The sequence below is a fragment of the Procambarus clarkii genome, chromosome 44, assembly GCF_040958095.1.
Source record: "Procambarus clarkii isolate CNS0578487 chromosome 44, FALCON_Pclarkii_2.0, whole genome shotgun sequence".
Classification (NCBI taxonomy): Eukaryota; Metazoa; Arthropoda; class Malacostraca; order Decapoda; family Cambaridae; genus Procambarus; species Procambarus clarkii.
Window position 1 is genome coordinate 10,896,887 of NC_091193.1, and position 11,818 is coordinate 10,908,704.

The following is an 11,818-nucleotide window of genomic DNA, read 5'->3' on the forward strand; positions in this document are numbered from 1 at the left end:
GGTGCAGTCGCACCTCCACAGATCTCCAGTACCAGCTCTTGATACTGGTAATGGCTCAAAAGGGCCACCACTTACGGGCTATTCATGCCCGTGCCACCTTTTGGGTGGCTTAATCTTCATCAATCATCAATCGTTCCACTTGCTTGTACACAACATCCTCCACAAAATAGGCGCGCCCGACCATGATGAACACCTCCTACAATGAGCGCATCGTTATCGCCCGTAAATCAACAACAACAACAACTCCTCCCACACTCTGGGGTTGATAGATGTAATTACAATTAAGCTTAATTACAATTAAGCTTAATTACAATTAAGCTTAATTACAATTAAGCTATGTAAACATAAGGGAATGGAAACTTACCTCAGGATTGGTCGGTGTCTGTCCTCGAAGAAATTTCATACCTGAAATGGAAAGAAAGCCAACTATTTACGTGCATTAGTTAAGTACCTACAATATATATATATATATATATATATATATATATATATATATATATATATATATATATATATATATATATATATATATATATATATATATATATATATATACGATATACATGGGTTGATACAAAAATAATAATGCAAAAAGGTGCTTAAAGGTTATGGATCTCTTGAAGAACACAACAATGGGAAACATTGATGAATGTCACAGACGGGTTCGATCATTGTTGCAAGTCAAACACTTCTTCGAATTCCTCTGAAGTTGGACTAGTGCCCAAGACGCAACCATATATATATATATATAGGATATATAGGATATATATAGGATATATAGGATATATATAGGATATATATATAGGAGGATCCATATATATATATATATATATATATATATATAAGCCTATACTTGCATAAACCACAAGTGAAGATAAACAATCTTTGGACAACACCCACCAGTGGGACTCGAACCCAGAAAGCACAACTACCTTCCAGTAGCTGGCATAACTAGTATGCTTTAACCCACTACGCCATCAGACCTTACAAAAGAAGTAGATAGTTCGAGATATATCTCGAACTATCTACTTCTTTTGTAAGGTCTGATGGCGTAGTGGGTTAAAGCATACTAGTTATGCCAGCTACTGGAAGGTAGTTGTGCTTTCTGGGTTCGAGTCCCACTGGTGGGTGTTGTCCAAAGATTGTTTATCTTCACTTGTGGTTTATGCAAGTATAGGCTTATAAGCTGGACACGAGTTCTCTCACATTGACAGTGGCTTGACGAAAATTGCAGACTGACCCCTCACTCATCTGGTGCCTTCGGGAGGTAGAGATGTTTGAGATATATATATCTCGAACTATCTACTTCTTTTGTAAGGTCTGATGGCGTAGTGGGTTAAAGCATACTAGTTATGCCAGCTACTGGAAGGTAGTTGTGCTTTCTGGGTTCGAGTCCCACTGGTGGGTGTTGTCCAAAGATTATATATATATATATATATATATATATATATATATATATATATATATATATATATATATATATATATATATATATATATATATATAATGTCGTACCTAGTAGCCAGAACGCACTTCTCAGCCTACTATGCAAAGCCCGATTTGCCTAATAAGCCAAGTTTTCATGAATTAATGTTTTTTCGACTACCTAACCTAACCTAACCTAACCTAACCTAACCTAACCTTACCTGGTGGTGAAGGAAGAGAACGCAGGTGTACCTCGACGAGTGAGGTCACACAAAACATTCCCTGCGACATGCCTTTCCATCCACAAATCTTACAAGACGTCGTAAATATTCATCACAAGACGAGAAACACTGAACGTAGGATCCAAGGTACCGACATGTGTGTCAATTAGCCACATCAGTAAAGGCCTGTCTTCAACCGGTATTGACAGCAAAACACTGAACTCTCGCGAGTCATCGTTAACCCACATGCAGAAGTAGCGGCGTTTCCTGCCCTGGTTTCATGCTTGTCCATCACCAATCCCCACAAAACAATTCCAAGATCATGCTAAACAAGGAACGACTAGTTCAAGTGCCCGAATCTATTAAAACACATCAACTGACTGAACACACTCTGCCCTTAGCTGACAGTAGTGCGTGCAGAAGGCAGCAACACTTTAGGTTCTCTCGTCACACTTAATACATCCCGTAGCTCCCGTAGCAACGTTTTTACTGATTTGACCGGTGGAAGCAAAGGGCCGAGCAAGCTGTCCTCACGCCAGGCGCGTTAAAGCAGCAGCCGTTCCTCCCAAGACACATTCATAGATTTGAATGTATCGTGTGTTGAAAATTGGTTTGTTCTGATATATAAGTTAATATTATTATATATTAAAGTTCTATGTATAGTTAGGTGTAGGTTAGGTTAGGTGCTTGTGTTCTGTTGGCGATAATTTATATATGAAGTACGTGGGTGAAGCCTTTACGAGGTGCGGGTCGACCAGAGGGCGCCAGCAAAGCACTCTTAGAGAAATGTTCGAACGTCATAAGGTGTGAGTTGTGTGTAAAGTGTTTATCATTCATAAACAGGGGGGTTTGGCGGCTGCATTTACGAGCTTTTGGCATTTGTTGATAAAAACGGGCTGAGGTTAGGTTAGGCTCTGTTGCCAATTATTTGCATTTGGAGTACGTGTGTGAAGCATTTGTAGAGGTGAGAGGGGGGACTCGAACACAGGTCGTCAGCAAAACACTGTTCGAGAAACGTTCATACGTCATCAGGTGTGAATTGCGTGTAAATATTTTTCATTCATAAACAGGGTGTTTAGCTGGTGGATTAATGAGCATATTTATACAGCCTATCCTTATAAACAAGAGCCAAGCGATCTTTAATTACCTAGGATACAATTTAACTCACTACTTCTGGATCCTTAAAAACAACTTTTATATAAAAAGTCTCCTCGTGTACAACACAGTAAAAAGCCTCCCTGAGGCCTAATGGCTGGCCGGCTGATGATCCAACACCGATGCTCTCATCACGACAAATGGAAAGGAAATTACGTGAAATAATATCATTCTTAGTTGTCTTGTAATCTATTTTTTAATAGATTATTATGTATTTCCTTGAGGACAGGTTGCACTTATCATTACTACTGCTCCTACAATCCTTACTGTCATTCATACCTGTATATAAAAATAAATTAATTACAATATCACTCATAATGTTCCTTTTATATATTATTTAGTTTGCAAATGTTACAAGCCGTCTTTGTAAGCCTCATCACTCGAGTCCCAGGTTCGATATTTATTTTATGTTTCATTATATTAATTTAATGTTAATGTTTCCGTGTTCCTTACAGTTGCACACTTGTTCAGCCCAGCCTTTCCTAACTGTGGTTGTGTATTTGATCAACTCAGCCTTGAATGTTAATGCGATTGTAAACTTGTTCTATTCAGAGTTGTTTGTGTTCTCGTGGTGCACATCTCCCGTGTGGTTGTTTCTCTGGCTGTGCACTTGTTCAACTCAGCCTGGGTTGAACAGTAGAACATGTGTTGCCGGAGGCGCGTGTGTAATTGATTTCCTGAGAATCCTCTGTGCTTCTTGGCTAGAGAAGAATCTGAAATTGTTTCATTATTATGGATATAGTCATTAGAGAGAGAGAGAGAGAGAGAGGGAGAGAGAGAGAGAGAGAGAGAGAGAGAGAGAGAGAGAGAGAGAGAGAGAGAGAGAGAGAGAGAGAGAGAGAGAGAGAGAGAGAAAGAGACAGAGAGAGAGAGACAGAGAGAGAGAGAGAGAGAGAGAGAGAGAGAGAGAGAGAGAGAGAGAGAGAGAGAGAGAGAGAGAGAGAGAGAGAGAGAGCGAGAGAGAGAGAGAGAGAGAGAGAGAGAGAGAGAGAGAGAGAGAGAGAGAGAGAGAGAGAGAGAGAGAGAGAGAGAGAGAGAGAGAGAGAGAGAGAGAGAGAGAGAGAGAGAGAGAGAGAGAGAGAGAGAGAGAGAGAGAGAGAGAGAGAGAGAGAGAGAGAGAGAGAGAGAGAGAGAGAGAGAGAGAGAGAGAGAGACAGACAGAGACAGAGACAGAGAGAGAGAACTCTAACACGAGGATGAGATAGTGTTATGGGAAGCAAGTCAGGGAAGAGTTCAACACAAGCGCAAAACGAGTCAATTCAGATTGCGCTTAGAATGCATCTCTGTAAACACCACATAGATCTTCTTCACATAAGCGGGCTTCAGCGCTGTATAAGGTAATCAGAGCCGCCATTCACTTCTGGACGCCAGGCCTGGGGATGGCGCAAGATGCTCCCTTGACGATAATGGGCGCCGTGGATGACGCAGCACGACTTCACATCGTCTATACTTTTGTTATCGCAGTTATAATTGATTTTCTTTATCTTCCATTTGCCAAAAAATATGTATTTAATTTTTATTTATCCTTCAGTTGCATCCATTTTGTCTTTAACTGCCACTCTTAAATAGCCACTTTAGTGCCCTGATGACTTAATGAGACAGTCATTTTGACTGTGAGTGTCCAGTTGTATGCTTTTGGGCACAGGTTACGACCATTCATCTAGACTTTAAGACTGAGGAAGGTCATATAATATATAATTCCCATTGTCGGGGACAGTATGCCTGTTTATATATATATATATATATATATATATATATGTCGTACCTAGTAGCCAGAACTCACTTCTATGCCTACTATGCAAAGCCCGATTTGCCTAATAAGCCAAGTTTTCATGAATTAATATATTTTCTTTATTTTTTTTCTTATGAAATGATAAAGCTACCCATTTCGTTATGTATGAGGTCAATATTTTTTTATTGGAGTTAAAATTAACGTAGATATACGACCGAACCTAACCAACCCTACCTAACCTAACCTAACCTATCTTTATAGGTTAGGTTAGGTTAGGTAGCCGAAAAGGTTAGGTTAGGTTAGGTTAGGTAGGTTAGGTAGTCGAAAAACAATTAATTCATGAAATCTTGGCTTATTAGGCAAATCGGGCCTTGCATAGTAGTCATAGAAGTGCGTTCTGGCTACTAGGTACGACATATATATATATATATATATATATATATATATATATATATATATATATATATATATATATATATATATATATATATATATATATATATATATATATATGCAAACAAGCCTGAATGGTCCCCAGGACTATATACAACTGAAAACTCACACCCCAGAAGTGACTCGAACCCATACTCCCACAACTGGTATGTACAGGGACGCCTTAATCCGCTTGACCATCACGACCGGACAAAAGGAAGTGATAGCCGAGGCTATAAGAACCACTTCCCCGCCGGCACTCGGATGGTAATCTTGGGCATAGCATTTTATCAAATCACCTCATTCTTTGGGGCACACGTGAGGAACACAAATGCAAACAAGCCTGAATGGTCCCCAGGACTATATACAACTGAAAACTCACACCCCAGAAGTGACTCGGCTATCGCCTCGGCTATACTCGGATATAGCCTCGGCTATCACTTCCTTTTGTCCGGTCGTGATGGTCAAGCGGATTAAGGCGTCCCTGTACATACCAGTTGTGGGAGTATGGGTTCGAGTCACTTCTGGGGTGTGAGTTTTCAGTTATATATATATATATATATATACTATTGATTATTAAGGGAACAAATGCATTAGGTGAAAGGAAACGTGCTCATCTATTTTCGCCCTGCCTGGAAATCGAACCCGGGATTCCTGATTGTGAGTGCTGATTGTTTTCTAGATCATAATAGTAGCTACGTGCGCCTGTTGCGCCAAGTACAATAACACGCAAACTGTTCTAAAAGTTCAAGTTCATGTGACGGTGTAGACTACACTGTTGGTGGCTGTATGTGACGGTGTAGACTACACTGTTGGTGGCTGTATGTGACGGTGTAGACTACACTGTTGGTGAAAAGTCTACAAAAAGTCTACTGAAAGAGATAAAGGTTTAGAACCTTTGGGACCTCTGTGACCTTTGGGACCTTTGGGACATTTGGGACCTTTGGGACCTTTGGGACATTTGGGACCTTTGGGACCTCTGGGACCTTTGGGACATTTGGGACCTCTGGGACCTTTGGGACCTTTGGGACCTACCCTTCCAACACTGACACCCGAGGCTCCCATAAACAGGGGCAACATGGGCAGAATTTGGCAATTAGAACGTCTTTAATGAACCTTAATTAGAGCTATACATAATGAGATCACAATAACGTGGTGTATTATTGAGAAAACTTCCAGAGCGTGAAGACGGGATCGAACCTGCGTCCTGCTCCAACGATTGTCTCCAAAATCTGGACTCTTTCAAGGTAATCGTCAAAACCTATGTCAGACCATTACTGGAATATGCAACCCAGCTGGGAATCCGCAACTTGTGAAGGATAAAACCAAACTTTAACAAACTATTTAGTTTGCAACAAAATTAGTACCAGAATCATGAGGGTTAAGTTTTGAGGATAGGTAAAGGGGGATAGATCACAATCACCTCACAATCACAGCCATTCACCCCATCATACAGCTCACACATCCCTTCACCACACCACACAATCCCACCACACAACCCCTTCACACAATCCCCTCACCCCACCCCACAACCAATCACCTGATGACACAATCCCCTACCCCATCACACAATCCCCTACCCCATCACACAACCCCCTACCCCATCACACAACCCCCTACCCCATCACACAACCCCCTACCCCATCACACCCCCTCACCCCATCACACAACCCCTCACCCCATCACACCCCCTCACCCCATCACACAACCCCCTACCCCATCAAACAACCCCCTACCCCATCACACAACCCCCTACCCCATCACACCCCCTCACCCCATCACACAACCCCCTACCCCATCACACACCCCCTCACCCCATCACACAACGCTCCACTACTGCACACAATCCCCCCATAATTAACACTGTACATGATATGGTAATACAAGCATCTAATTGAAATTAAGGCAGTATTGTCGCAACATCAAACACAGCTGCTCAATAGGACTGTGTTGCAAAGCCAGAGGGGCGTATCTTCGTGTGGCCAAGTGACCGGGAAACTTCGTTCATGGTGACCTGGACAACGAGGTCCAGAAAGGCATCTTGGGACCGTTGCAAAACTGGAATCAATGGATTGGTGAAGAGTCGGGAGTCTATGAATTGATATTGTAAGTTGCACTGCGTTCTGAAGTCAAACTTAGCTTCTCTTATGTTGTAATGAGGTATTAATATATCATAATTCATCATTGGACTATGCACGGCCTTGGTGATGGAACAACATCAGTTTAAGCTCCTCAAAATGAAGCTGCGGAGATGGTAATTGAATGACTAGATGCCAGTAGCGTAAGAGCTAACACACAGTGGCAGGTTATGGCACGATATGACTAGGAAGCACGATACAGGTTACAGCTCTAGTCTTGCCTCAGCTTAGGCTCTGTAGCTGTGAGCAGCCGCTGCGAGGCGACGATAATTCCCTGACTACCTCAGCGTGCACGTTTCTGGGAGCAGAAGTCACGAAAGAAGTAACTGAAGAGAGAAAGATGTGACATTTTCCTTCCAGAAGTAAATAACATTTAAGTCAGAAGTCAAGACAGGGTAGATATGAGGTCAAGTTAGATGTCGTCGGGGAGAGTTAAATGTCAGGTCTGGTTAGATGTCAGGGTCTTTTTAGATGTCAGGTTTGGTTAGATGTCAGTTCTGGTTAGATGTCAGGTTTGGTTAGATGTCAGGTCTGGTAAGATGTCAGGTTTGGTTAGATGTCAGGTTTGGTAAAATGTCAGGGTCTGGTTAGATGTTAGGTTTGGTAAGATGTCAGGGTCTGGTTAGATGTCAGGTTTGGTAAGATGTCAGGGTCTGGTTAGATGTCAGGTCAGATGTGAGATTGATACTCTGGTCAAGGGCAATATGACTTTCGAAATGTTGAGGTAACTGCGAAGACAAATATCTTTTGAATCTGAGGAGAATACATAATTTTTTTGGACTCCCTCCTAGCAGTCACTGAGACGCATCTCGCGCGCACACACACACACACACACACACACACACACACACACACACACACACACACACACACACACACACACACACACACACACACACACACACAAGAACTTGTACACCAGTTGACTGACGATTGAGAGGTTTGATCAAAAAGCCGAAGCTCAACCCCCTTGTACTCATCTAGATGAGTACACACAGCCCAACTGATCATACATATTCTCATACTCACGCATACACACAAAGCCGGACACATGAGTACGTATATATAGTTATATCATGCTGATCTTTTCATACAGTATACCATTATCATCTTGGGTATAATGATATATATATATATATATATATATATATATATATATATATATATATATATATATATATATATATATATATATATATATATATATATATATATATATATATATATATGTCGTACCTAGTAGCCAGAACTCACTTCTCAGCCTACTATGCAGGGCCCGATTTGCCTAATAAGCCAAGTTTTCATGAATTAATTGTTTTTCGACTACCTAACCTACCTAACCTTACCTAACCTAACTTTTTCGGCTACCAAACCTAACCTAACCTATAAAGATAGGTTAGGTTAGGTTTGTGGGAAAAACCTGCTGGGATTGATATAAGAGGAGACTACCAGGGACTTGTACTGAACTAAATTAAAAATTTACTGTCTGCAAATTAATTCAACTAAAATCTCTAGCTAGGGTTGTAAATCCTAGATCCTCTTTTCCTAATGACAAACTGTGGGCTGTAAGGGACAGGTGGGGTGAATGACTATGTTGATAGAAGTTCCAATCCACCTGTAGACAGGGATCTCACATCAGCTTGTATTTTATACAAGGATAAGATTTGATAAATTCAGTTATCTGACTGAACACTGGCTCTGTTTAAATCAGGGATTTAAACATACATAGTCTAACCTAGCACCATAACTTAACAGCCAATAGATTCTTATACTATAAACAACAAATTAAATTGTAAAAGTATAAATAAATGACCTTAAATGTAGTCTAAATACTGTTAAGTAACTACTAATTATATTCAATTAAATGAACTTATATGATAACTTAAAAATTAACTAAGCAAACTATTGATAACTTAATTTATATATTCAAATATATATGCAGACATATTCAATTTATATGATACAGTTAGCTTGACTGAATCTTTTCCAACAATATGGACACTTATGAGGTTTTTACTTATTGAGGCTGAATTCTTTTCTGACAGAATGGACACTCATGAGGTTCAGTGCTTGGATAAGATTCACAGCTACACTATAATTTTAATAAACGTACCGATTTGTGAGGCTTAGCCTCGCTTTTTAACCAACAGACAGATTTATAGGATATTAAAGCTACACAAGCATACAATTGGCCAATCATACACCAAATAACCTTCAATATACTTCTCTGCCAGTCGGGGTGCCTGTCTGACAAGTTTGCCAGACTGATTAACTCTCTCTTGTTGAGTTTAGGCACGATATTTTGCTACAGCGTTGCTGTATGATGATCTGGTAGCGTTGCTACGTGATTATCCTGCAGTTGCAGAAGAATGATTCGAGATAAAAGTTTATGAATGAAGGTGGAGGAAACCGTGTCACTGATCTCCACTATACACTCTATTTTATGTGAATGTTCACGGATTTTCCTTGTAGATATTGTCCAGGTACTCCCCCAGTTCTAGAGAGTATTCACTGGCGATAAAAAATATTAGATAAGGTGTCCTTGAGCTGGTAATGTTCGCTAAGGATCAGTCACTTGTTCACTCATTTGTAAACAAAAGCGGAGTGCCGCGAGGCATCGTCGTGGGCGCTTCTCGCCCCCCGAGAGCCTTCCCCCTCTCCCTTGAGAGGTAGCTTGCAATGAATATTGATTGATTATTTTTACAGTCTAGACTTATGATTAAGATAAGATGTGATTATAATATAATTAGATATAAGATTTAAAGATTATAAGTAGTATTTGAAAGTACCACTGAATCTTATTAAGGATTCGATTTTTAATCCTACCGGATGTTGAATCAATGTTCCAATAGTTTTTTAATTAAGAAGTCCTTCTAGAAGCTTCTGGATCCTTGAAAGATCATGTACAAAGTCACGTAGGCATCAAAAGGGCCCCTGTTGAGTACGTGTTCATGGTGCCATTGTCATCCAGGATCAAGCTATATAATGAATCTTTAATAATTCAAATATGATTTTTATACGATTTAGATATGATTTTGATATGATTTAGATATGATATAGACATTATACATTTCTTAGATGATTATTAGATATGGTGGGTAAAAATTTCCCACATCTTCCAGAGGGAGAGAACTGGCACAGAGTCCAATACTTAGGACAATAGTAACCATATGTTTTTATTTACTCTCCATTGGATTGATAATACAAGTGCAAATTTTGCTTGCACTTTTGTGCTGCTGTCCGTTGTGGACGATTGTGTCTGTTAGGAGTCTGTGGGTCTTGTGGAGTTAGAGTGTCTTGAGGTCTCTCAGGATCTAACTGCAGCTGGCTCACTGATTCCATGTGGATGAGTTTGTCCAATGTCTTCAGAGAAGTTGTTCCTTTAGACAGGATTTTGACTATTCTCAAAATCCCCTGACTATCTGGATGGACTGAGACAACTTTACCTAATGGCCAGTCAGCCCTAGGGCCATCACTGTCTACCAAGACAATATCGCCAGGTTGGAGATTAGCTATATTATGGGGGACATTGGCCCCATAGTGATGTTCTCGTAGAGATGTAAGATATTCTTTTGTCCAAACATCATTCCATTTTTGGATTATGCTGGACAGATGTTTATACCCCTGAACCAACTCGCTCTGACCCACATATGAGGGATCTCTGATCTCATCATCCACTAGAGATGGTACTGGAGTCAGAAGTCTTCCATACATTAGGTGGGCAGGACTTAACGGCTCATGTTGAGTAGGATCCTCAGACAAGTAAGTCAACGGCCGGTTATTCACCCTTGATTCTATTTCCGTGATTACTGTCTGGAGTTCTTGAAGATTGATTTTCTGACGGTGTAGAGATTTTCTCAAGGATCCTTTTACAGTTCCTATTAACCGTTCATAAAATCCTCCGTGCCATGGGGCTCTCGGAGGGATAAATTTCCATCTGCAATGACGCTGTTCCAGTGTGGAAGTAACTGCAGGATGGGAACAGATTTCCCGTAGACATGCTTCTCCAGCTACCAAGTTTGCTCCGTTATCTGAAATCATCAGCTTAGGGCATGATCGGCGTGCTGCGAATCTGCGGAAAGCTTGAATAAATGATTGAGCAGTCATATCGGGTGTTACCTCTAGATGTACTGCCCTGGTGGTAGCACAGGTGAACAGACAGATGTATGCCTTGATAGGTTGCTTATCTGCAGTCCCTGTTAGATATATTGCTCCTGTATAATCTACTCCTGTCGTTTCGAAAGGTTGTAGATGGACCACTCGTTCCTTTGGCAGGGGTGGTGGCCCTGGATAAGAGCAAGTTCTTGCATCGTACCTTCGGCATATCATGCAATTCTTCAAGATTGATTTGACTGACTGTCTTCCCTGAGGAATCCAGTACTGCTGTCTGATTTGTGTGAGTGTGTCTAACACTCCTCCATGTTTGATGATTTGTTGATGTGTATGCAACACAATCAACCTTGTGATCCAATGATTTTTTGGTAAAAGCAATGGATGCACGGTATCTAGATTGATATCTGCGTGTTTAAGTCTCCCTCCACAACGCGGAATGTTGTGATTTTCTTGGTCTATCCACAGACCGAGATTGTGTTTTAACTTATGCGGAAGATTTTCATAGTTATTCCCATAAGTTTCTCTCTGGGCTTGTCTTACCCAATAGAGAAGTGCATCTGGAAAAGTGTATTTTATACCTTTTTTCCTGAGATAATGAAACA

At 40.6% G+C, this 11,818-nt stretch overlaps 1 protein-coding gene across 1 annotated transcript; it reads right to left on the reverse strand.

The window, feature by feature from the left end:
• Positions 1-8,505: 8,505 nt before the first annotated feature.
• LOC138350251 (uncharacterized) lies at positions 8,506-11,561 on the reverse strand. Its single transcript, XM_069300651.1, has 2 exons — positions 9,217-11,561; positions 8,506-8,718 (listed from the first exon to the last, which is right to left on the reverse strand). The coding sequence occupies exon 1, from the start codon at positions 11,430-11,432 to the stop codon at positions 10,284-10,286; it is 1,149 nt and encodes a 382-aa protein (XP_069156752.1). The 5' UTR covers positions 11,433-11,561; the 3' UTR covers positions 8,506-8,718; positions 9,217-10,283.
• Between the last annotated feature and the right edge of the window lie 257 nt (positions 11,562-11,818).